Source organism: Buteo buteo, chromosome 2, assembly GCF_964188355.1.
Source record: "Buteo buteo chromosome 2, bButBut1.hap1.1, whole genome shotgun sequence".
Lineage (NCBI taxonomy): Eukaryota > Metazoa > Chordata > Aves > Accipitriformes > Accipitridae > Buteo > Buteo buteo.
The window spans coordinates 54,766,592-54,792,502 of record NC_134172.1 but is presented as its reverse complement, the minus strand read 5'-3'; the positions used below and the strand labels follow the sequence as shown (position 1 = coordinate 54,792,502).

Here is a 25,911-nt window from a genome sequence, read left to right as displayed (position 1 = left end):
ATAAAGATGGAGCCATACACTCCCCTCAGCTGAAGAAGAGCATCAGAGGTCTGGCATAGCATTTATACTAAGTGGTAGCTCCCGTTGGGTAGTGCTGGCTCTGTCTCACAGACTGATACTACACTCCAAAGTACTGTGCATACCTCAAGTTAGGTAAAACAGTAAACACTGCTATAAAAGTCAAGGCTTTAAAGCAACTAGTTATTTGGAAATGTAAGCCTACGTTTTTTGGGTGCCAGAGAGGGTATTGTGTTAGGTCACCTCTGAGTGGTAGCTCGTAGCTAATTATGAGGACAACTTCATGGCTTAAGGAGGGATACAGATGAGAGGGTTTGCACAGTCCTCTCTGCTGAGGCATGAGCATTACCCAGGGCAGTGATAGCAGAGGTCAAAAGACACAGAGATCCCTGAGCACCCTGGGGGACCTACCCTGGAGGCTCCAGGTGAGATTAAATCCCTGTGCTGCTTTGCAGCAAGTTCAGCTGCTCATCAAGAAGTTGTACCCATCTTTTATGCATACTTGAAGTGACTTTCTCTCTTCAGACTTGTGCTTCTGATCTCTAGGAGGACTCAAAATATTACACACAAAAGTTCAGAATTACAAGTGTTCCCATTTTAAATGTAAGGAAATGTAAAATATCCTCTAGAAAAGGCAGTTACTGCTATCTCACTACGTTATCATCGTCCTCTCAGTGTTCAGTCCACTTAACTATTGTTCATTGGAAAGGCCTTAATTTACGCTGCGTTAATGATGTGCTCTGAAGAGACATTGTGCTTTTCAGGTTCACTGAAATGTTCTGCAACTGGCTTTTCAAAACTGGCTTGAATATTCACAGTACAGCAGCTGGTGCAAAAAGTGTCATCCTTTATAACCCAAGGTCAATAGATGTAAAAACATTTATGTTTTACAGTTTTTACATACAGAAGAAGTTCTGCAATTAGGCTCAGAGAAGCTGCAGCATTTAATTTTTGTCCTCAGTTAAAATTTCAGGGCTGGAGTTCTTTGCTATTCCATGCTTTATGCCAAATCTTAATGCACAGGAGGCAAATTAAAATTGCCATACGTGTTTTCCTTACCATCCCTGAGCCTGGACTGGCCAGGCAGTAAGTGAAAGCCTTTGCAGATGACACAGTCTGGGGTTTCCTCCTTTCCAGGCAAGGAGCTTCCTCTGGGAGCTGGTCCCAGTTCAGCAGTTCACCAACCCCTCTGCCCTTTAGTGCTTCCCTTTAACAAGCCAGCAGATGGAGAATAGTCAGTGCAGCACCAGCAGCCAAACTGAGACAGTGACTAGTTCAAGAGGCCAGAACAGGTTGGGGATTAGCCAGTGACGTGTGTGCATACGTCTGGCAGTTGGGACTCACTTTTACATGAGCACAGCGTTGTTGTCCGAAAAGCAGATTCGTTTCCCGGCATGCAACGAGCCAATAATCATTCACTCAGGAGAGACATTATTTATATCATATTTGCACAAAGATGGGTGCTAGGTGGTAATTCCACAAAGCTAGCATACCCTGTAGTTAAGCAAGCAATTTATACACTTCTAGATTTACCCACTTAACTTCCAAAGTCCTTCCCCAAAATCATTACCAGTAGTCGCTTATCTGCCACCGTTTCTATTGGGCTAAGGTTTTTTCCGCTTTGAATTAAAAGTACAGTGTTCTTTTATTCTACAGCACATGCTCAAGGAGGTGGGGTGGGGGGGTGTAAGTCTTTTAGGTCTTGAATTGAGTCAGTGGTCGCGATCTCCCCTGCCACCTTTACTTTTCCCCTAGTTCATGCTGCTTTGGCAGTCACCGGTGCCTTCTGGGGCAGGATGTTTCCTTTTTATCAGTCTTCAGTTCCTTCTTCAAGGGTATGCTGGCTGGCAAAGCCTGCATTGTTTATACAAAGTAACCAGGCCTACATAGTGAAACTATTGAGTAATGGTCATCCCTAAAGGACAATGCATCGTGTTTAACCCTAAATTGAGCAGTATCATCACAGTTAGGCCGTAACTCAAACATATGACTACAGCGTGACCCAGAGGCACTGCTGTGACCCTTCCTGACCTTACGCACCGCGTGGTGGGACCGGCACTGTTGTTGGGGGTCAGCCAGCATTCCCCCACCACCAGCACTATGGCACTGCATTCATGTGTCAAGCAAACTGAAGACTGTATGTGTCATTTTAAGGCATTTCTTAGGGTCAGGAAAGGTGAAGTCATGTGGTGGGACATGGTTGCAGTCTGCTTCTCTGGGACAGTGAGTATTCTATAATCTATAGAAAACAGAATGCAGAGGGAGCCATGTGAAATAGCCAGTAGCCTGGTGGCTAAGATGGTCCCTGGTGGTGTGAGGGACCAAAGTTAGCATTTCTGGTCTGAATCAGACAGAGCAGAGACCTTTGTCTGAACCTCTGATGTCCAGGAGGAGCAGCAGCTGGGTTATTTTCAAACCTTTCCAGGCAAAAGTTTCATCAAACATCTGTGGCTGACAAAGCCTCCAAACTTCTTGTTTAACCTACATTCATGTTCCAGTGCCACACTCTTTCCCTGGAAAATGCCTGATTATCTCTGTACTTATAGGGACACAACATCCCCTGTGATACAACCACATGTGCTAGGTGTAGTTTTTTTACTGGCTATGTATACATTAGATGCTCTGCAATTTACCGCTAGGCCAAATTAGCCTTTTAATCCTTTGTAAAAAAAAAAAGAAAAAGTAAAAAACATTTAAAGTGCAATTTAATATTTTAATATTTTAATATTATACATTAATATCTCAATATAAATTAATTGACATTATTACTAACATGATAATATTTTATATTTTTATATGGTGTTTTTAATATTTTACATGCTTTTTATGTTTTTATTGGGGGGGGGGCGTGTTTAAAATATAGTTGGTAGGAAGTAGCGGGTCAGAATCTACCCAGATTGTGTCAATGTCATCCAACTAAAACGGTCGCAGAATCATGGCAGAACAGGTCTCCCAGCACTGACAAATGCAGATGGAGTCCCATCAGCAATGTCATCAGGAAAGTAATTAGACATCCAAGGGGGTTACATGAAATTCTCCCAACAAAGTAACAGTTTGAATCTGTTTGCTTTCATTGCAGTCCATACAGTGACTAAAAATTATCACTCAATCCTGAAAGATTTGGGTTCCATGGCATTAGACTGAGAAGACTTGGTATCCCGTAATTCCCAGAACTATTTGAATGAAATTAAAGTATATCTTTCCAGAGGAGACTAAACTAAAAGCAGGTATCTAGTGCATTCAGGGACAGTGTGACTATGCATTAATGCATTAGTTGACCACTTGCTTTTTTTTCTCTCATATCTGAGCTTTCCTAAATGACAGTGAGTGGGAGGGATACCTTTGTTTTTCCAGTATCTTTATGCAACCTAGAAAGCCTAGACTTACCAAGGAGGTCGATGATGACAACTGCACATGGTCCTAAAGCTGAAGGGGAGTCTTGTAGCTTCCCCAGAGATGTCTTTTGTTCCAGAAACCTGGGGATTCCCTTAGAACAAGGGTTCCCAACCAGTTTAGGACCTACTTTCTTCATAGTAGGGATTGAGCATCACTCTTTCCTATCCCAGCTGAAATGAGCTCCCTGTTCAGCTCCTGAATGACATTATCATGATTTGCCACAAGTAGTTAGCACTGTATTGCACTCATGGTTTTTTGCAGGTTTTCTAAGTTTGAGAGCTTGGGTTGCTCAGATGAGACTCTGAAATCTGTACTGGCTGCAAGTCTGCCAAGGAACAGTATAGGTCCTCGAATGCAAATACTGAGTGCTCATCTGTGCAGTGGCTATTGTAACTATATAGCATTGTGTTTCTAAGTGGATGAGATAAACTATATGCAAATAGCTATCCACAGTCATATTTCACTCTTCTTGTAAAAGCTATGAGCGTATAAGGCAAACTCCATCCAGGAACTTCTCAAAGGATTTATGCATAGTATATATTATAAATTATCTGTTTTCTGCTTCAGAGCAATGAAAAATAACAGAGAAATTAAAAGGAATTAAGCAGAGGACAGTCAGTGGCCCTGAACAGAGAAATGGGCTTTCTTAATGAAGATCTTTCCAACTAAGAAATAGTAATGCTTGTTTTACTGTAATTCCAACTGTTTAGACTGGAGCCTCTTGAGGCCTGGGCTGTTTCTATGTATTAGTTTTTCCAGTGCTTGAAAGCAGGTCTTCATGGTTGTGACTTGGAGGTTTACAAGCTGTCCAATATTTATATCACATAAAGAAACTACTTGCAGATAATTTCCAGACCATTCATGTTAAATGCTTCTCTTCCAGTGAACCTGTGGCCAAAAGGTTTTTGCTGACATTGACAAGATTGTGCTTAGCTTTGAGCTCTGCAGCCTAAAAAGAGTTGAAGACCTATTGGTTTCTTTTCACTGTTTTCAGACATCAGTTAAACTGAAAACAAGGGCTATAAATTATGGTCACCTTTGCAATGACTTTTCATTTGTGGGATAGAGATGTGATGGTGTGAAAGCACTGTTAATAATTAAAAAAAAAAAATTATTAATAACTTTCTCAGGAGCCACCAAGCAAAGTGTAAATTGCTTTCTGTTTGGTATCAAATTTTCATGTGAGGTACTGTATCTTGGAAATTTTCAGTCTTGTTATAAAATTCAGATGACCTAAAAATAATGCTACCCCTTCACCTCTGTGCATTTTGTCATCTCAGCTGACAAATGTGATTCTTCTCACTTTAATCAGCATTTTATAATGATTTCTACTGAAAATACAGCCTGTTGGTTTTCCCTTGTTGGCCTGTAAAATGTATAGGGAACAGTGGGTTTATTTGTTGGGCTAAGAACTTGCTAAAAATGTAACAGCCACAAAAAGCATGCTTTGGGCTGAATAGCAGCACCTGCTCTCTATTTAATAGAATTTGTATGTTCGTGGCTTTTTAACCAGTTTTAAAAAACACTTAAGGAAGTGCAGCACCAGTATAAATTTTCAGACCATAGTTCTGTAGACCAAAGATTTTCCTTAGTTCATGAGACAGCTCTATCATTATTGACTATAGCATTGCCATGCTATTTCATGAGCCTGATTAAAATTTCCCCCAAAGAATTGTCCTTTCGGTGAGAAGACAGTGACTTCTCTGTGGCCCTTTGACTTTTGGCTGGTCTTCACCTCAAAGTTGTCAAGTAACAACCACTGAAAATGTGCTGCTTTTGTGCTAGTTATGTGTTTGCTAGAAATACAGTGGAGAGCAGATAGGGACCAGTTATCTGTGTGGGACACTGAGTTCTCCACACAGCTGATCTGTGCTAAACTCTGAAGCACAGCCATGAGGTGCAGAGCTTCAGGTCCTGTAGAAAATTCTCCTTTTCCCTGGTACTCAAAGGCATACTGAGAAAGCTTGGTTTATGATCACTTGAAAGCCTTAGATACCCGGTGACAGTAAGCTTCTATGGAATCCTTGTTCATCCTTGCATATGCAATAGTTTATATTTCATCTAATTTTGATAGAAGAATTAAAAAAAATCCCCCTCAGGCTGCCTTTTTTTCCTCAACTTCACTTTTCAACTAGTGGTGGAAGTTAAGAGAGCAGATCCTCAGCCCGTAGTTTAACAATGGAATTACTTCTTTGTCAGTGAAATGTTAGCTAGGATGGGGAATTGTTTCCTCACTGAAATTACCATGTCTGTCACAGTTCTGCAAAGCTGACTGCTTTTCAGTAGCTCACAGACAAAAGATGCAAACAGCATAAGAAGCCTGAATTTTACTATTTGTTTATCTGTCTTTTGAGCTTCCTTTAATTTGATGCTATCTGACTGCAAAGGAGGTTTTGCAGTTCTTCAGCAGTGATGGTGGGTCAACAGGAAAGCAGGCAAACAATTCTGCTAACTGTCCATCCACGGTGAGCGATACAGAGAGAAAACATCTTTCAAACCCAGCTTCCAGCTTCCTCTGGGTTTGACGAGAGGGTTCAGAAGGCCCAAAGCAAGAAGTCCTTTTCTTTTCTATATTTGAATTCCTGCTGTTGAGATGGTGCTTTACGCTGTGGAGGCCTACTTTGGTGTTTGTATGTCATTCGCAGCTCCCCAAAGAGAAGCTCACAGGGTGGCTGCATCCAGATGGGCCTGCCAAGTAATCCTGGCTGCTCAGCAGGGTGCCACCTTCTGTGCAGTGACACAGGCCTAAAGTGATGAAGAAGGAAAGCAGCGTGAGTCCATCCCAGGAGGTGAAGATGCAAGTCCTTTTCTCTGTATAAATTGTCCTTGAAGGGAAAGTGTAGGTAAAGCTGTACCATGAAGCAGATGTTCAGATCGTGGTGTCAGCTGAAGCACTGCTCTTTTTAAGGTCAGTTTTAACTGTTGGTACAGCCCAAAGGTGCATGTAGCTGTCAATTGTTTCTTTTGAAAATTTGTTCTGCTTTAATAAGTTGGAGAAATTCCTTGTTCTAGCAAAGTCCAGAAATAACAGATGGCTCATATGTCAGGCATCAGCAAATCCTAAAACTGTGGGCATGACCCCTGTCCATGTCCTGTTGAGAAATCTACCTGCCTTCAGGATTAGGTTGCCCAAGAGTTTGGCGTTTTCTGTAACGAGACCAAAAGCGTAAGTTCCACTTGCTTATAACATACTGTTGTTGGACTTAAAAGCTCTCTTCTGCAAAAGTAATGGAGATTTAACGTGGTTGCTGGTGTTCTTCATTGTATTTTGGAGAGCATTCAAGCTGAGAAGTTCTAACTTTCTGAATGGTCAGTTGATGAGGCTGGGCAAAGCTGAACTGTGTTTTCTTGAAGCATTTGAGCCTTCATCATCCACGCAAGTGGAAGTGCTGTTATCGATTTTGGGTGACAGTGGGATTAAGGACATGTGGCATGAGGTCAACATCTTGTCAGACTGCTATGGACCTGTGTTTCGGGTTAGCACGGAACATGACACCAGATTTTGCTTGAAATGAAACAGGTCCTGCAGGTATTGGGGTAGGTTGTTGTGGTCAAAAACAAGTCAGCCTTTTTTTTTTAAGTGTCTGCAGCACTGTAGTTCATGACCTAGATGATTATCAGCATGAAACTGCACGTAGCAATAGTATTCTCACCAGTTTTCTTTAAGGTTTCACGCTCATCCAGCATTTCTAAAGAGAGCGTTAAGCCTTTACAGTTGAACATGAGACCAGGAAGACTCAAGAAAGAACAGCCTCTAATAAGTGGCAGAAGTCAAATGGAGATTACACCTGGTATTTATATAGCGTCTTTTAATCTAGAGCATTCCATGAGTTAGCGAATTTATCGAACTGTTCTGTTCACCACTGCTGCTTCATCATGAGTCACTCCAGCTGGTTATCAGTGCTTAGCCCTGCTGCACAGTAATCAAAGAAAGGGAGTGGAGCTGGGATTCTCATGCTGAGGACCCTGCCAGACTTTCTAGCCAAAGAGTAGGGTAACTGTGAAATACGCTGACAAAGCAGACTGGAGACAAGGTAGACTAATAGGGCTAATGCTATTGCATGTTGCTGACTGCTGAGAGGCATGAAGAATTTTGTATCACTTGTGGAACTGTTGGCATTGCTTCTTTCGATACAGATTTTTCTCACATAGTCCCATGCTCTGACATGCTGGCTTGATATATCATCTCAGTAATGTGGGAAGACTGGGGAAATTCAGTGAAATGGCTATATTTCAGTACTGTGTCTATCAATCACAGGATGGAAAAAAGCAAACAGTGTCTTATTGCTATATGAAACTGAAATTCTTAATGTCCCCGTGTATAGACCTGTGCCTCCATCTTAAGGCACTTCACTCCCTTGAACAGTCACATATTTAACCTGTGTTGAGCACAGGTGTAAATCTTGCCACATTTCACAGTGGAGAACTATTTCCCCACATTCCAGCAGCAAAGTAGAGATGAGGAGAAACAATAACCAGAGAAACTTCAGTTACTGCCTGAGGAGATCTGCCGTACCAATGATGCGTTTAAAATAACGCCATTAAATTATGTTTATATACATACAAGGAATGAGTTTAGGAGATTGCTGTGGTTATGAAAAAAAATTTTAAACTGGTCATTTAAATGTTTCAATTATTGAATCTGCTGATGCTCTATTTCATGAGATGACTGCTCTTCTGCAAGTGGATAGAATCCCTTTCCACTTAGAAGAGATCTCAGGGACATCCCATTGAACTGACTGGTCATCTGACATTGGGAATATTTCATGTTGTAGCAGTAATGGTGACTTCAAGTCACACTGATTGCAAGTGGAGACCAAAAAATTTTTGAGATAGACTAAGTACCTGAATGAAGGTAGCTGGTATCCTTTCTTACCTATGTTATTCTTATTATGCTTTGCATCACTGTTATCAGAACAGTCATTTTTAGCTAGTCTAAGCAAAGAGATTAAGAATTGAATTTGTAAGTAAAGCTGCTTTCTTTTTGTGACGGTCTCCTCTTGGCATAGTCAGAGCACATTGACACAGCTGTGTGAGAAGACAGCAGTGGTAGTACTGGTTTGCATCTGTTTGATGACTGGTTGCATCTGTTTGATGACTGGTAGCATCTGTTTGATGATTAGCTAAAGAATTTCAGCTGTTAGAGCTGTCAATCTGACACCTTTGATGAGCACTAAAATAAATCTGTGCTACCAGGAACTGCTTTTTTTTCATATCTCCCCCTCCTCCCCCCCATGCTTTTGATTGGCTTGACTCTTTGTGTCCTTGCTGACAGCTACTCGCAAGGCTAATGCATTATAAACTCTGAAAAGTGAAGCAAGTGGCTGTCATTTTTTGCACAACAGATGTTCCTGATCAGGAATCAGACAAAGGATCTCATCACTTTTCCTCTGAGCAATTTAATTTGTCTTTTCCATGGCACATGAGCCACCTCCTGTCTAGTGACTGATGTGCCCAAGTCCTACTTCATTTTAGGATCAGTTCCTTTAATCTTGCAGAATTATTAGGGTTTTTTCTGTGCCAGAACAAAGAGAGTGGAAAAAAAGGAAATTGCTTTATTTCTTATGGTGTCACCAACAATGCATCATAATGAAAAGTAGCAAAGGCCTACTTCAAAAATAGGAAACCCAAGTACTGCATTTTAAGAGAACTAGAAAGTACTCTATAAGCACTTTTTTGAAGAAATAACAATTTAGATTTGATGGTGTTTCTTTAGCAATTGTAAAGCTCAGAGGTAGGGATAAGCAGTGTATAATCCATCAGATTCTTGAAAGTTAGCGAGGTGGAAAAATTGATATATTTTTTAAGAAAAGTTGTTTGCTGTGGATCCAGTTCTCCACTCTTTAATCATGCAAGTTGTCCAAAATGAGTAATTACTGGGGTTTTTGCTTGCTTTTTAGTTTGATAAAACTGTAGCGCTGTGCTGCTGTTTTGTAGTGATGGATGGGTACTGCTGGATGTGTAAATTCTGTAGCTACTCTATAGTTAATTTCCCAGTTATTAGTCTAGCACAAGACAGTTGTTTTGCCTATGCACAGCTCCTGACTCTGCCACCTGACTGATCTAGTATACCCAACAGGGGCAGTGATTGCTCACCCTGTGAAGGAAGCTGTAGGCTGTGCCCCGTGTTCCTACCAATATCTGCCAAAGACTTGCTGGAAGAGAGAGGCAAGAGAACTTGGCCTTATCTTCTGCATGTGGCCAGCCCTGCGCAGAAACAGCAGCTGCTGCTGCCCATAGAAATGGTAGTGTCCGTGGCCACAGTCACAGCTATCAGTCCTGACAAATGAGAAAACTGTATTTCAGGAGCTCATTGTAGTCCATCACTGGTAGAAAGAGAAACCACTCATATGACCTCTTTTCCATTTGGCAGGTTGACAGAACAGAAGTGATTCGAACCTGTATAAATCCCATCTTCTCGAAGCTGTTCACGGTGGACTTCTATTTTGAAGAAGTGCAGCGGTTGCGGTTTGAAGTCCATGACATTAGCAGCAATCACAATGGGCTGAAGGAAGCAGATTTTCTTGGTGGCATGGAGTGCACTCTTGGACAAGTAGGTATCACTGCCGTTTTTCCCCCTCATCGCTCATCTTTTGTATGTATATGAAATGTATCGCTTTGTTAAGTGACTGATGGGTGAGATTTGTCATTCATGACAAAATTCTTAATCGGTGCTTTGAACAGGATAGTTAAGAACTTCTGCTGGTTTGATTTACTGTTGTAGTATAGCTTCAAGTCAGGCAGTGCTATAGGAAACTGAGTGTCAGTCATTGGCCTTGTACAGTAAGAGCCCAGGCTCATTACACCAGTGTTGAGAAATAGATGATTTGGGAGAAACTTATTGTTCCTAATGTTATATGGGATTTAAAGCAAGTTCCAAGTCCAAGAAACATTTACAAATACACTTTATTCACATAGGGTAGTGCCTGGTGATGTGGCAAATAGAGACATAGGGTTGGATTCATTTCCCTGACTCTCAGTCATCCAAAAGTTAGGTGTCTAGACTAAGTTACTCTTCTGATTTCCATCTTTAGTTCAGTGGAGAGAATCAGACCGTTCCAGCAGTTGATTCATTCCACCTAAGACACCCACCATAGATTAGGATAAATTGTCTTCAGGAGATACCTGTCTTTCTCCATCACTTATCAAGAGAGTCTAGACAGCTGGCTTAGAGTAGATACCTAACTTTTAAGATGACTGAATTTAACGCTGATGAGTCCTACCCACAGGATTGATATCTAGAGGTTGTCAGAGCCTGGTCTGCAGTGAATTCCTATATTGCTGACTGGTAGCGCACTACAGTGTCCTATTTTTAAAAAGGGAAAAAAGGAAGACCCAGGGAACTACAGGCCAATCAGTCTTACCTCTGTGCCTGGCAAGATCATGGAGTGGATCCTCCTGGAAACTATGCTAGGGCATGTGGAAAATAAGATGATGATTGGTGACAGCAAATGTGGCTTCACTAAGGGCAAATTGTGCCTGACAAATCTGGTGGCCTTCTACAACAGGGTTACAGCGTTGGTGGATAAGGGAAGAGCAACAGATGTCATCTACCTGGACTTGTGAAAAGCATTTGATACTGTACCACATGACATCTTTGTCTCTAAATTGGAGAGACATGGATTTGATGGATGGACCACTGGGTGGATCAGGAATTGGCTGGATGGTCACACTCAAAAGTCTTGCGGTCAATGGCTCGATGTCCGAATGGAGAGCAGTGATGAGTGGTGTTCCTCAGGGGTCGTCGGTGTTGGGACCGGCACTGTTTAACATCTTTGTTGGCAATGTGGACAGTGGGATTGAGTGCACCCTCAGCAAGTTTGCCGATAACAACAAACTCTGTGCTGCGGTCACCACGCTGGAGGGAAGGGATGCCATCCAGAGGGACCTTGACAGGCTTGAGAGGTGGGCCCACGTGAACCTCATGAAGTTCAACAAGGCCAAGTGTGAGGTCCTGCACGTGGGTCAGGGCAATCCCAAGCACAAATGCAGGCTAGGGCATGAAGGGATTGAGAGCAGCCCTGCAGAGAAGGGCTTGGGGGCACTGGTGGATGAAAAGCTGGACATGAGCTGACAATGTGTGCTGGCAGCCCAGAAAGCCAAGTGTATCCTGGGTTGCACCAAAAGAAGCGAGGCCAGCAGGTCAAGGGAGGGGATTCTGCCCTCTGCTCCACTCTCATTGAGACCCTACCTGCAGTACTGCGTTTAGCTCTGGGGCCCCCAACATAAGAAAGACACGGACCTGTTGGAGCAAGTCCAGAGGAGGGCCATGAAGATGATCGGGGGCTGGAGCACCTCCCCTGTGAGGACAAGCTGAGAGAGTTGTGATTGTTCAGCCTGGAGAAGAGAAGGCTCCAGGGAGACCTTATAGCAGCCATCCAGTACCTAAAGGGGGCCTACAAGAAAGATGAGGAGGGACTCTTTATCAGGGAGTGTAGTGATAGGACAAGGGGCAATGGCTTTAAACTGAAAGAGGGTAGATTTAGATTAGATGTAAGGAAGAAATTCTTTACTGTGGGGGTGGTGAGGCACTGGAATAGGTTGCCCAGAGAGGTTGTGGATGCCCCATCCCTGGAAGTGTTCAAAGCCAGGCTGGATGGGGCTTTAAGCAACCTGGTCTAGTGGAAGGTGTCCCTGCCCATGGCAGGGGAGTTGGAATTAGATGATCTTTAAGGTCCATTCCAACTCAAACCATTTTATGATTCTATGCCTCTACTGGTAAATACTGTGATTAGCAGCATCCTGGCATGTAGTCAGTTATACCTGGATGTGAAGAGTAGATGCATCAACAGGCATTTTATGTGCCACAGTATTTAAACACAGTAGAACAAATTGTTGTGGATAGATACCTGCTGAGTGTAATTAAGAAAATGTCAATGTGTGAAATAGACACATTTCCTTAAAGTGGTTTGTTTTGTCCATCATGCTCAAAAGTTGCCCTTTTAAATAAAACAATAGTAGATTATCTCTTGATGAGTTTGAGTGGGAAAAGGCTTAGTGCAAGGTTTTAGGGAGGAATTTTTTGGTGTGTTTTTAAATACTGAAAGTCTGTTCCTGCCACTCAGAAAGGCTCTTTCTACATTCCGGTTTCCCAGCTTCTTCAGAGTGTCCTAGTAATGTGCCAATTTGCAGAATGTTAACAAATATGTGCTGTACAATTGGCATGATAATCAGATCAAAAAAGCCCTAAAATATTAGAGAAGGTACTAAAGTTGATAGTGCAAACACATTTTCCTCAGTTAGTTGCATCATCTTAAAATATGGTATGCAATTACATGTGGTTTATAAAATGAAGTTTCTTAGCGAACTTTACATCAAAAGAATGTACCATACTCCAGTGAATTAAAAACTATGCATTTTTAAAATATGTTATTTTTTCATTTTACAGTTTATTTCTAAGTAACTGCATAAAACTAACACCTAATAATACTATTTTTTAACAATTAAGTTGTACAGTCATACAGTAGCTACTTAAGCAAGGAAACTATACTGTGTTGTGCATGTAACCTCACAAATATTCTGAATCTGAAGCGTATTTGTGAAATTATGGGGCACTTCTTTTTTTTTTTAGCAGTGTTGTCCTCTAAAACACAACAGAGCATGAAACATCCTTTATCCAGATGCATTTGTGAAAGAAGTTGTTAAGGTTTTACCTTTGGCTTGGTTTAGGAATATAGCTATAGAAAGAGCAGATGAATTCTAGCAAAGTTAACATTTCTGGTTTTTACCCTAATTTTATCTATCTGTGCACAGAATTCCTACCTGGAGGACATTTCTAATCAGAATTGGAGCATGCAACCAGCTTGTTCTGATAAAAATCTGTTAATTCTTGAGTTCAAGGCTGAGTCTGGATAATTTCATCCCACATGAAATAACTTTGAGGAAGATATGATTGAGAAACCTGTGTGAGGCTGGAAGCGGAGACTAAACTGTGACAGAACAGTGGGTGTGTTTTCAGTTGATCCCAATGAAGAGTTTAAATTGGAGGGAAAGTTTAGTGCAATTTACTTGAAATGCCACGCAAGGAGGTAGTATAGACACCTGGGAATGTGTGCTCTTCCTGTTAAAATCATAAAGTAATTTAAGTCAGAAGGGACCTCTGGAGTCTCTAGTTCAGTCTGCTGCTCTAAGCAGCTTGTTCAGGGGCTTGTCCAGTCCCATTTTGAATGTCTCCAAGGATGGAGGTGTCACAGCCTCTCTGGGCTTTGTCCCATGCTTTGCCACCTTCACAATAGCAATGGCTTCCTGTCCCTAGAGTTTGCCTACCTCTGGCAAGACCAGAGAAAAGTGGAGGTGTAATGAACCCTCACTCCTGTGTTATGTGGAAACATTTACAAATACTTGTCGTAGCCTTCAAGTGGCAAAAGAAAGTTTGAACTGGCAAACCAGAAGTAAACAAAGCAGGGATGACTTAGCCATAGCTGGTCCTGCTTTGGGTGTAAGGGAGTAATAGCATCTGCCCACTAGTCTTCTAGGTCTTCAATTCACTCTAAATAGTTGCTGTTCTTTGCATAGGCACTGGCAAGCAGATGCACCTATGTATCTTTGAAGTGACAAGTAGTGAAATCGCAAGCAGTAGCATTTTAACTGCCATTTTGAGGCACCACTGTATAAAGATGACCTCTTGCTTTCATATAGGTGTTTAGGTGCTATGAGTCAGTTCATCCTTGGTTGAGGTTTTACAGATGTTGTCTGTAACTAAGGAGAGTAAATTCTTCCTCTTCCATTTCCCCTTTGTTTTTCCCTTTCCTCATCCCTAAAGAAAGTGTTCAGGCACTTCACTCACCCAGAGTAATCACTTCCAGCTGAATCCCCATCTAATCACTGAAGGTTTTTTATTTCTGTTGCTTTTTAGTTGCTTACAAAAGCTATGATTGTTTGTTTCAAGAGGCAGGAGGTAGATTTATTATGTTTTTATATAGTGGGTTGGGGTTTTTTGTTCATCAGAAAACAATGGGGGAAAAAAAAATCTTAGATGGACAAACACTGGCTGAAATTTGATAGCCTAATTTTCATGGTATTTAGCTGGGATAACAAAACCCCAAACCTAAGTCCTTTTCTGCTTATGTTTTAGTGCCTTCATGTGTTCTGAGCCTCTAAAGCTCTCTTATTGGAATTGTTCAGTTATATATTCCATAAACTTTATAAAACATTGAAATTGCATCACTTAGTACAGTAAGGGCTCAAACTTTCTAATAGCCAAAGTTAACTTCTTAACCACACAGGAATTAAGTATCAGGAAGGTGGCTTATGAACACTTCTTTCCTCTGAAGTTTTACCCAGAAGTCTCAGCCTGATCTTTAAGAATTCATAAAAATTATTTCAATGAATAATCATTTTCTGAGGAGAACTAAACAAACTTACATTGCCAAGACATTCTTGATTACTGCTTAGCTGTGCCTGCCACATCATTAAATTATAGGAACCAGTAAAGTTGTTACTTCTTAAATGCTGTGAACCATCCCAGCTCTGCATTATGGGAATAGCCTTTGTGGCTTTTCTTTCATTCCTTACCACAGGTGATCTTTGCCATTTTCAGATTTGTGATTCCATTCCTTGTTCGGTTTCTTTTAATTTACAGAAGTCTTAAAATATTGTTACAATACACAACTCCCTTACTTGCTCAACTAGTAGCACAAGTAAACTGCAGAAGTGTAAATCTTTTCCTGCCAAAAACCTTTTCAAGTATTAATTATTTAGAGATTTAATATTTCCCATACATGCATTTATATACAAATTATATTGAAAATCTTCCTCTCAGTAATGCATATTACTGTTTCTTGCGTGCTTTTAATAATATATGCCATTAGCAGATTATGCACTTGAAAATGCTGACTGATTATTAGTTCAGTTTCAGCCATTGTAAATCCTCTTGCTCTTGAATTGTAGAAAAGCTAAAAAAGCCATGAGTGCACCTGAATTAATTAAATTGAAGTAGTCTGTACAAGAATATTTGTTTAATAGACTGTTGACTGCTTCTGTAGTGCAAAAGACATAGGACCAGTTTTTTCAGGGTATTTGAATTCCTAAATCTCATTAGATGTCTGTATGCCTCCTTAGGTATCTAAATACCTTTAAATACTGGGCCTTTGATCTCCTCCAAATGAAGTTGCTCAATTCATTAGTGGGATGAATAATGTACTTTACTAGATATGAATGTAATTTTCTACCACGGTGGACTTAGAGCACAAGCAAATCATCAACACAGCACTTTCCCTAACTTATCTAACCATTTAAATACCTCAGTTATCCCCAGGAAGCTCTTGGTTTGCCACTGCAGCATGATCTCTGAAGCTGTAAGATTTTTCAGTTCTACATGAATCTTGCCAGTCAAAGTTAATGGAATTACTTGTACAGTTTGTCCTGCTTTGTTTTCACATACTTAATCTTTTTGTATGAATTACTGTAGCAGTCTTTAGAAAAGTAATTTGAAATTTAGTTTGCTATTATAATGAGTTATTATTAGGACTAATTCTAATAGGGCTGCTACACTACATACTAATTAAATTCAAAGACCCTTTGTGCTATTGGTAAGCTATTTCCTGTAATAACGTTATTGCCTCTTGTGATAGGGATATCTGTTTTTCTCAGTGTTCTGTTTTGATTGACTGTTTTCAGGTACAGGTCTTAAACAAAGACAGAGATAGGTGTAATTCAGTGGTAAATAGACTGTGAGCTGATCAGTACTATAGAGAACAAAAGAAATCTTGAAGGGTGATGAGTATGGTAAGGAAAGTATCATATGTACAGAGAGGATGATTATAGCAATAAAACTGGCTCTACCAAGAAACAAGAATTCTGTGAGCAGTTAGATAGAATGAAACTTTCTTCATTATGGACATATGCATCTGAACTTGTTCTCTTGCAAGGATTTATTGGTATCTGTGTAGAGGTGAACTCATCCCCCCAAAATTTTTTTTCATGAGGGTGGAGTAAGGTCACTGGCATCTACCTGCTGTCTGGTCTCTCTTCATGTTGAAATCTAGCATGCTTGATGCATCTTTGACTATCTGCCACTATTCATGGAAATTATTTGGTGGGTTCAAAAGTGGCTGGGGGAAGATAGATAGCAAGACAGACAGAAGCACATCAGAGTTATACAAATCTTGCTTTGTCAAAAAACAGGCTAAAGATGAACACGTGAAGGAGAGAGAGTTTTTACATTGTGAGCCAGAGCTACCTCAGTTCTGCTGCCCTTGCTTAAATCAGTCATTTACCCACACTGGTGAAATGTCAGTAAAGTCTGTCATTTTATTTGTGGCTGTTCAAAAACTTAGAATATTTTACTTGAATGGATTTGTCGTGGTTTTAGCCCAGCCGTTAACAAAGAACCACGCGGCCGCTCGCTCACTCCTCCCGCCCCCCTCCGGTGGGATGGGGGGAAGACGGAGGAGAGAAAAGAAAAAAAAACCTGGAACCTCGAGGGTTGAGATAAAGGCAGTTTACTGGGACAACACAAAAGAATTACAACAACAACAACGGTACTAATGAACGAGTATACAAAAAGAGTGATGCACAGTGCAACTGCTCACCACCCGGGACCCAACGCTCCGCCACTTCCCCCACCGAAAGAAAGATCCACCCCCCGGCCCGCTCCCTATATATATATACTGAGCATGATGTCACATGGTATGGAATAGCTCCTTGGCTAGTTCAGGTCAGCTGCCCCGGCTATGCCCCCCACCTCCCAGGTTCCTGTAAAAATTAACTCTATCCCAGCTGAACCCAGGACATTATCTACCCCTTATTCTATACCATCTACATCATGCCCAGATCTTACATTTTCCAATCAACCACTACCACTTTCCTTGTCTTATATATATATATAAGTATATGAACTTGTTCTTCTCCCCCCTGCACACACACACACACACACAAATGGTATTCCTTTAGCCTGTGGGCTATTCCTCTAATGTGTCCATCGATTTATTTAGTCCATGACTTTGGGACTCCATCTGTTGTAACAGTTCTTCAGGATAAGAGAGATGGTGTGAGATGCTGGGTTGTTGCATGCTGCCTCTGGAACTTGTGGCTAGTACATTTGGTGCAACTCACACCCTTGGTCTACAGGTCGAAGATGTTGATCTTGAGGAAATTGCTGGGTGTCAGTTTAAGTTCTATTGCTGTTGTACTTGGCTCAGTTTCAAAGTCCCTGCTGCAGTCATTTGGGTAATTCTTACAGTAATACCCTTGATATGGCATATAGACATTATAGTTACAATGACATGCATTGGCAGGTTATTTAGCAGTTAAATATTATACAGCCCAATTCACTGGCTATTCTCTCCCAAAATCAAATCTCCCTGAGGTACACATCGAACTTCTCCATCCTTCTGCATCACCCACCAGGTGTACCCAGGTCCCTGAGCAAAAACAACTCCTTGAATGGGTTTGCCTCTGCTTGAGGGAGGACTAACCCAGACTGTCTTTCCTAACATACTCCTCATGTGCACTACAGGGACTTTATCCCCTTCTATAGTATGTGGAAGTCTTGGTTGGGCAGGGCCAGCCCGATTGGCGGATCCTCTAGTATTAACTAACCAGGTGGCTTTTGTTAAATGTGTATCCCAATGTTTGAAAGTTCCACCGCCCATCGCTTTCAATGTAGTTTTCAGCAGTCCATTGTATCGTTCAATTTTTCCGGAGGCCGGTGCGTGATAAGGGATGTGATATACCCACTCAATGCCATGTTCTTTGGCCCAGGTGTCTACGAGGTTGTTTCGGAAATGAGTCCCGTTGTCCGACTCAATTCCTTCTGGGGTGCCGTGTTGCCATAAAATTTTCTCTTCAAGGCCCAGGATAGTGTTCTGGGCAGTGGCATGGGACACAGGGTATGTTTCCAGCCATCCAGTGGTTGCTTCCACCATTGTAAGCACATGGCACTTGCCTTGGCGTGTTCGTGGGACTGTGATATAGTCAATCTGCCAGGCCTCCCACTGTTTATATTTCAGCCATCGCCCCCCATGTGACAGGGGGTTTTGTCGCTTGGCTTGCTTAATTGCAGCACATGTTTCACATTCGTGGATGACCTGTGCAATAGTGTCCATGGTCAAGTCCACCCCTCGATCTCGAGCCCATCTATATGTTGCATCTCTCCCCTGATGGCCTGAGGTATCATGGGCCCACTGAGCCATAATAGCTCACCCCTACGTTGCCAGTCCAGGTCCACCTGAGACACTTCAATCTTGGCAGCCTGATCTGCTTGCTGATTGTTTTGATGTTCTTCAGTGGCGCGACTCTTGGGTACATGAGCATCTACATGACGTACTTTTACCACTAGCTTCTCTATCCGAACAGCGATATCTTGCCACAGTGCGGCAGCCCAAATGGGTTTACCTCTGCGTTGCCAGTTGCCCTTCTTCCATTGCTGTAGCCACCCCCATAAGGCATTTGCCACCATCCATGAGTCAGTATAGAGATAGAGCACTGGCCACTTTTCTCTTTCAGCAATGTCTAAAGCTAGCTGGATGGCTTTGACCTCTGCAAACTGACTCGATTCACCTTCTCCTTCAGCAGTTTCTGCGACTAGTCGTGTAGGACTCCATACAGCAGCCTTCCACCTCCGATGTTTTCCCACGATGCGACAGGACCCATCAGTGAACAGGGCATATTGCCTCTCATTTTCTGGCAGTTTATTATACAGCGGGGCCTCTTCAGCCCGTGTCACCTCCTCCTCTGGCGACATTCCAAAATCTTTGTCTTCTGGCCAGTCTGTGATCAATTCTAAAATTCCTGGGTGACTGGAGTTTCCTATGCGAGCCCGTTGTGTGATCAGTGCAATCCACTTACTCCACGTGGCATCAGTCGCATGATGTGTAGAGGAAACTTTCCCTTTGAACATCCAGCCCAGCACTGGCAGTCGGGGTGCTAAGAAGAGCTGTGTTTCAGTACCAACCACTTCTGAAGCGGCTCAAACTCCTTCACATGCTGCCAATATCTCTTTTTCAGTTGGAGTATAGCGAGCTTCAGATCCTCGATATCCCCGACTCCAAAACCCCAGGGGTCGGCCTCGGGTCTCCCCAGGTGCTTTCTGCCAAAGGCTCCAGGTAGGGCCATTCTCCCCAGCTGCAGTGTAGAGCACATTTTTAACATCTTGTCCTGTCCGGACTGGCCCAAGAGCTACTGCATGAACAATCTCCCGCTTAATTTGCTCAAAAGCTTGTCGTTGCTCAGGCCCCCATTTAAAATCATTCTTCTTCCGGGTAACTTGGTAGAGAGGACTTACAATTTGACTGTAATTTGGAATATGCATTCTCCAAAAACCCACAACACCTAAGAAAGCCTGTGTTTCCTTTTTATTGGTCAGTGAGGACATAGCTGCTATCTTGTTGATCACGTCCGCAGGGATCTGACGACACCCATCTTGCCATTTTACTCCTAAGAACTGGATCTCCCGCGCAGGTCCCTTGACCTTACTTTCTTTTATGGCAAAACCAGCCTTCAAAAGGATTTGGATTATTTTCTTCCCTTTCTCAAAAACTTCTTCTGCTGTGTTGCCCCATACAATGATGTCGTCAATATATTGCAGGTGCTCTGGAGCTTCACCTTTTTCTAGTGCAGTCTGGATCAGTCCATGGCAAATAGTGGGGCTGTGTTTCCACCCCTGGGGCAGTCGATTCCAGGTGTACTGGACGCCCCTCCAAGTGAAAGCAAACTGTGGCCTGCACTCCGCTGCCAAAGAAATGGAGAAGAATGCATTAGCAATGTCAATTGTGGCATACCACTTAGCTGCCTTTGATTCCAGTTCATATTGAAGCTCTAACATATCTGGCACAGCAGCGCTCGGCGGTGGCGTGACTTCATTCAGCCCACGATAATCTACTGTTAGTCTCCATTCCCCATTAGATTTCCTCACGGGCCATATGGGACTATTAAAGGGTGAGCGAGTCTTGCTGATCACTCCTTGGCTCTCCAGTTGGCCAATCAGCTTATGGATGGGGATCAGGGAGTCTCGGTTGGTGCAATATTGCCGCCGGTGCACCGTCGTGGTGGCAATTGGCACCTGTTGCTCTTCAACCTTCAGCAACCCCACAACCGAAGGGTCTTGGGAGAGACCAGGTAGGGTAGACAGCTGCTCAATCTCCTCCGTCTCCAATGCAGCTATACCAAAGGCCCAACAGTACCCTTTTGGGTCCTTGAAATACCCCCTCCTGAGATAATCTATACCAAGGATGCGCGGGGCCTCTGGGCCAGTTGCAATGGGGTGTTTATGCCACTCGTTCCCGGTTAGACTCATTTCAGCTTCCAATACGGTTAGCTCTTGGGATCCCCCTGTCACACCAGAGATACAGATGGGTTCTGCCCCTTTATAACTTGATGGCATTAGGGTACATTGTGCACCAGTGTCTACTAGAGCTTTATATTCCTGTGGATCTGATGTGCCAGGCCATTGAATCCACACTGTCCAGTAGACTCGGTTGTCCCTCTCCTCCACCTGGCTGGAGGCAGGGCCCCTCTAATCCTGGTTAGAATATCTGTTACTCACTTTTTTCACACGTGAATCAGAAGTCCCTTCAAGAGGATCAGAAATGAGATCGGCCCATCTACTGCATCTGGGGGACTGCTCACGGGAAACTGGAGCAGCAGTTTTCCAAGAAGAATCCTCTTTTCTGGTTGCTTTGTCTCGCAACTCCCGTACCCGTGCATCCAAAACTAAGGTAGGTTTTCCATCCCACTTCCTCATGTCCTCTCCATGGTCACGCAGGTAAAACCACAGGTTAGCCCATCGTGTGTACTTTCTCTTTCCTCTCTCTTGGGCAGAGGAACGCTTACTCCCAATAACTGCAATGCGGGCCTGTACAGGTGAGGAGGAGGACATATCCACTTTGAATTGCTGGAACTCTCGGGACAATTCCTCTACAGCTGAGACACAGGCCCGTAGGGAGGAAGAGAGACTTCCTTTGTATTGCCGGAGTTGGACAGCTAATTCATCCACCGTTTGTCCATAGCCTTCTTTCCAGGACATTACTGCCAATGAGTTGGCATAGGTTGGTGGTGCACTTCGTAGAAACTTCCGCCACATCGGTTGTGTGCATTGGACTTCATCTGGATCTGTGGGTGACTGCCCATTTTCTGGATCATTATAAATCACCTCCAGCACGGCTAATTCCCGCAGGTACTGGATACCTCTCTCCATGGAGGTCCACTTGCCTTGGTGACATGTAACTTCATCCCTGAAGGGGTATCTTTCCTTTACACCTAACAGAAGTCACCTCCAGAGGCTGAGAACTTGTGTTTTTCTTCCAATCGCCTTGTTGATGCCCCCTTCCCTAGACAGAGATCCCAACTGCTTGGCTTCCTTACCCTCTAATTGACACTACTAGCCCCACTATCCCAGCACCGGAGCAGCCAGGTAACAATGTGCTCACCTGGGTGGCGGCTAAAATCTTTTCGCATGTCACGCAACTCACTCATGGATAGAGATCGGGTAATTATTTCAGGTTCTACCTCTTCCTCCTGTTCTCGCGATGACCCTGGTTCACTTTCATCTCTCACTAAGCGAACTGATTTCTTTGTGTGTTTCTTTTTCTGTACAGGGGCGACTGATACTGGCACAGGTTGGTTTTCTGGTTTAGCCGCAGTATCTGTCACCAGGATAGGGGTAGCCACGTGCCTGTTGTCGTGGTAGGGGCAGCCACGGTGCTTGTCGTCGGGGTTGGGGTAGCCACGGTGCTTGTCGTCGGGGTTGGGGTAGCCACGGTGCATGTTGTCGGGGTTGGGGTAGCCACAGTGCCTGTTGTCGTATTCTCCATCTTTTCCCCCTTTTCCCCCTGAGGATGCTGCCTAATATCAAGCAGTGGTTGGTAGATACCGGCCAGGGCCCAGCACAGTGTAGTGAGTTGTGTGTCTCTGGGATAGCCACAGCATTTTTCTTTCAAAAATTCTATCACTTCATCAGGGTTCTGTAGTTGTTCGGGAGTGAACTTCCAAGTCACTGGAGGTGAGAAGTTCTCTAGATACCTTCCTACATTCTCCCACATGCCGTGCCACCCATGCATATCAAGCTTTGGGACAGATCTCTGGGTGGTACTCTTAAAGAGCCTTTTTGTAGCCCTAAACAAGACCTGGAACATAGTCAGGAGGCATAGCACTAACAGCACACTGGCTTGCGCATCCCAAGGATATTCAAAATTCTCGAAAACTGTTGTAATTAGTCAGAAGGAGAAAAGGGAGGGGAATGGACGGGGGGAAGTATCCCCCCCCAACTTCCCCATGGATTGGGTGTAATTACCAATAAAATCCGACAGAAGGTGCCCAAGGTATGGAAATGATATCACTGCCTCATACAGATACCAGCTTAACCTCATGACCAGTGATGTAATCATTTCACAAGTCGACATTGCCCAGTACAGCAAAATGATAATCCCAATTACTCTCCCAGAGATGAGATACGCAACTACAGGCAATACATAGAACATATAAGAACTTACAAAACGCCACCATGTAAACAAATTAATCAACATTGTGACTAACATCTATTTATCTAGTATAAGAAATGCGTATGACAAATTTGTTTCAAACACGCTCTGGCCAGGTCTGTCGTTATGTCAACCCTTCGTGCACCACGTTGGGCGCCAAAAAGGACTGTCGTGGTTTTAGCCCAGCCGGTAACAAAGAACTACGCGGCCACTCGCTCACTCCTCCCGCCCCCCTCCGGTGGGATGGGGGGAAGACGGAGGAGAGAAAAGAAAAAAAACCTGGAACCTCGAGGGTTGAGATAAAGGCAGTTTACTGGGACAACACAAAAGAATTACAACAACAACAACGGTACTAATGAACGAGTATACAAAAAGAGTGATGCACAGTGCAACTGCTCACCACCCGGGACCCAACGCTCCGCCACTTCCCCCACCGAAAGAAAGATCCACCCCCCGGCCCGCTCCCTATATATATATACTGAGCATGATGTCACATGGTATGGAATAGCTCCTTGGCTAGTTCAGGTCAGCTGCCCCGGCTATGTCCCCCACCTCCCAGGTTCCTGTAAAAATTAACTCTATCCCAGCTGAACCCAGGACAGGATTAAAGTAAGAGTGCACTGATATTTTAACTGACAAGCTTCAAGATACATTTCACAAATGTTAAATCTCCAATCATTTGTGTAGCCACTCTGATTGTATCATTCTACTTGGAGCAATAGTGTGAAAGTATTACAGTCCTTCACTTGGAGACTTTGTAGCTGTGAAGAAGGTGCTTTAAGGGTTGTACTTATTTTTATGCAAGAAGGGGAGAGCTTAAGAGTAAGTGTATCATAACTAGTAAATACTTTTGATATGGTTATGTCCTGAGTTTTACATATCACAGAATCCTTCTCTTGCTATACACTGAGGATAAAAATTATTTTGGAAAAACAGTCAAGCCATTTTAATTGTATGTGCTAAAATCACTGCCCCAACTTGGCAAGAAAGCAATTGCTTGGCAAGAAAGCAATTGCTTGTCAAGAAAGGAACAGAACTCAGATAAAAGATGCTTTAGGTTAGGCCAGCTGTGCATTTTAGCACCTTTTGTAGCAAACAATTCAAAAAGCTGTACCTTCAGGAGGCTCTGAAAAACTCATTCAAGTCAACTGTTACTTTAAAAAGGCACATTGCTGTACAGTGCCGAGCAGTCTGAACTTGGAGGCTGAAATTTCACAAGTACTTCTCTCATTTTTTGAATTCAAGCAATGCTGAGCACAACATGGTACAAGCAAAAAAAACCCAACAAACTAGTGATTGAAATAACCAACACAGTGGTTCCTCCCCAAAAATGTGGAAGACACATTTAAGAAGGCTTAAATAGCATTCATCCTCTCTCTCCAAGCAGTGGGGTGCAAGCAAAGAGGATTACCTTAAGATAGAGACAGACTTCTTATAAAGTGGGTTTGAAGCATTTAATGTGTTACTAGCTATTAGTTAATTTAACTGGAGGACAACTGACACTATACTACAAGGATGTGAAGACTCCCCTTTGAAAAGGAACATGTTTGTTCACTTTTCTACATTGAGAAAATATGGAAGGCTGATGATGTAAGGTTGAAGACTCAGTCTTGTCAGTTTGGGGTATTAACTGAGCCCATCTTAAGACACTAAATCATAACTAATAACTGAGGCAAAATGCTTGGGAAAGACAACTGCAGGGCACAGAATTAGCCCTTGCTGAAGTTTAAGGAGGGTGGAGGAAGCAGAGCTGTGGTACTGTGGAATGTAAATCATATCACAGAGAAGTGCAGTTTGGGCAGAATGTCCTTCCAAGTTGGCCTCACAACCACCACCACAGGGAGATGTACACACCATTGTGAACAAAGTAGTGCCATGTTTAAAAAAAGATGGTGATTACTTAGTGAAATACGGCACCTGGGGAGCACATGCATAGTGTGAGCAAAAAGATGAGATTAGCTCAGAGAGGTTCAGTAGACTATCAGTAGGCAGTATCACAGCTAAAGGTGTGTGGGTTAGCAGTCCAAAAGCAACTGGAATGTTCATAAGGCTTAAGCTGGACACGGGTGCATGGGCTAATGTGATGCCAAAATCATGGACAAGCCTGAGAGCTTACAGTGGTCATTCTGCAGCTAGAGAGGTAGTTCAACTGCAATTTGGAAAGATACAAATTGAAGTAGTGTTGGGGGGGGGGGAAGTAATGCTTGTTGAGTTAGAAGCCCAATCAAGCCACAGAGCTGATCAGGGATCAAGATCCACTGAAGGGCACTTAGATGCCTAGAGAAGAATTTGCAGATTTTTGCAAGGGTCAGTGAGACATTCAAGAGACACTTGTCTGAAAAAAGCATGATAGCTACTTTTCTTTCCTTGATGTATCAACACAGTTCTAGGGGATGCCATTTAGAAGAACACTCTGTTTCTGCACATACCACTGCTGTTTGGTGGGAGATTGCTTCTCCAGATTCGAGGTTGAATTGTGTGTGGCACCAAGGGCTCTGCACCGGGCAGGTGAATGCATTTGACAGTGGAGATTCAGTCTGTGTAAAAGGCATTTGGATCAAGGGAAAAATGCTAGTATAATGTGACTAGGTGCTCTTTACAGTCCTGAAAAGAGTTGGTTCTGCTAGAAGAAAGTTAAGCAACTCTGCAAGTCCATATAACAGGAATAACACATTTTGAGAATAATTAAGAGAGGTGCTGGGAAGTGATTGTTCAGCTAAAGCTATTTGTCTGACTATCCCAGCTGTCAAGGAAGAGATACAAAGACATCTTCAAGTTGTGTACTGTGGAGGGAAATTTGTGTTTAACCTGGCTGTCTAAATAAGTAAATTTGGGGTTCCTGTAAGAAAGTCCAATGGGCAGAAGAGACCAGTCTGAATAAAGAATTTCAGACATTGAAGGAGTTATTTAGAATGATCCTAATCTTCTAGTTTTGTAACCACAAAACTAAGTTGCATACACTCTTACATGTCACTAAGGAGACCATTTCCCCAGTCCTTGGTTCTGTCAAAATTGGAGACCAGTGGTTCACATGTCATGTCACAAGAGTTAACAAAAGCCAAGTGTCATAGCTCATAAA

At 42.9% G+C, this 25,911-nt stretch overlaps 1 protein-coding gene across 1 annotated transcript in view; it reads left to right on the top strand.

Annotated features, from left to right (window-relative positions):
• Positions 1-25,911, top strand: part of CPNE4 (copine 4) — a 242,934-nt gene that overhangs the window by 109,491 nt on the left and 107,532 nt on the right. The window contains exon 3 of the mRNA XM_075054924.1: positions 9,788-9,967. Within this exon, the coding sequence (XP_074911025.1) occupies positions 9,788-9,967 (180 nt within the window). The remainder of the gene's footprint in view (positions 1-9,787; positions 9,968-25,911) is intronic.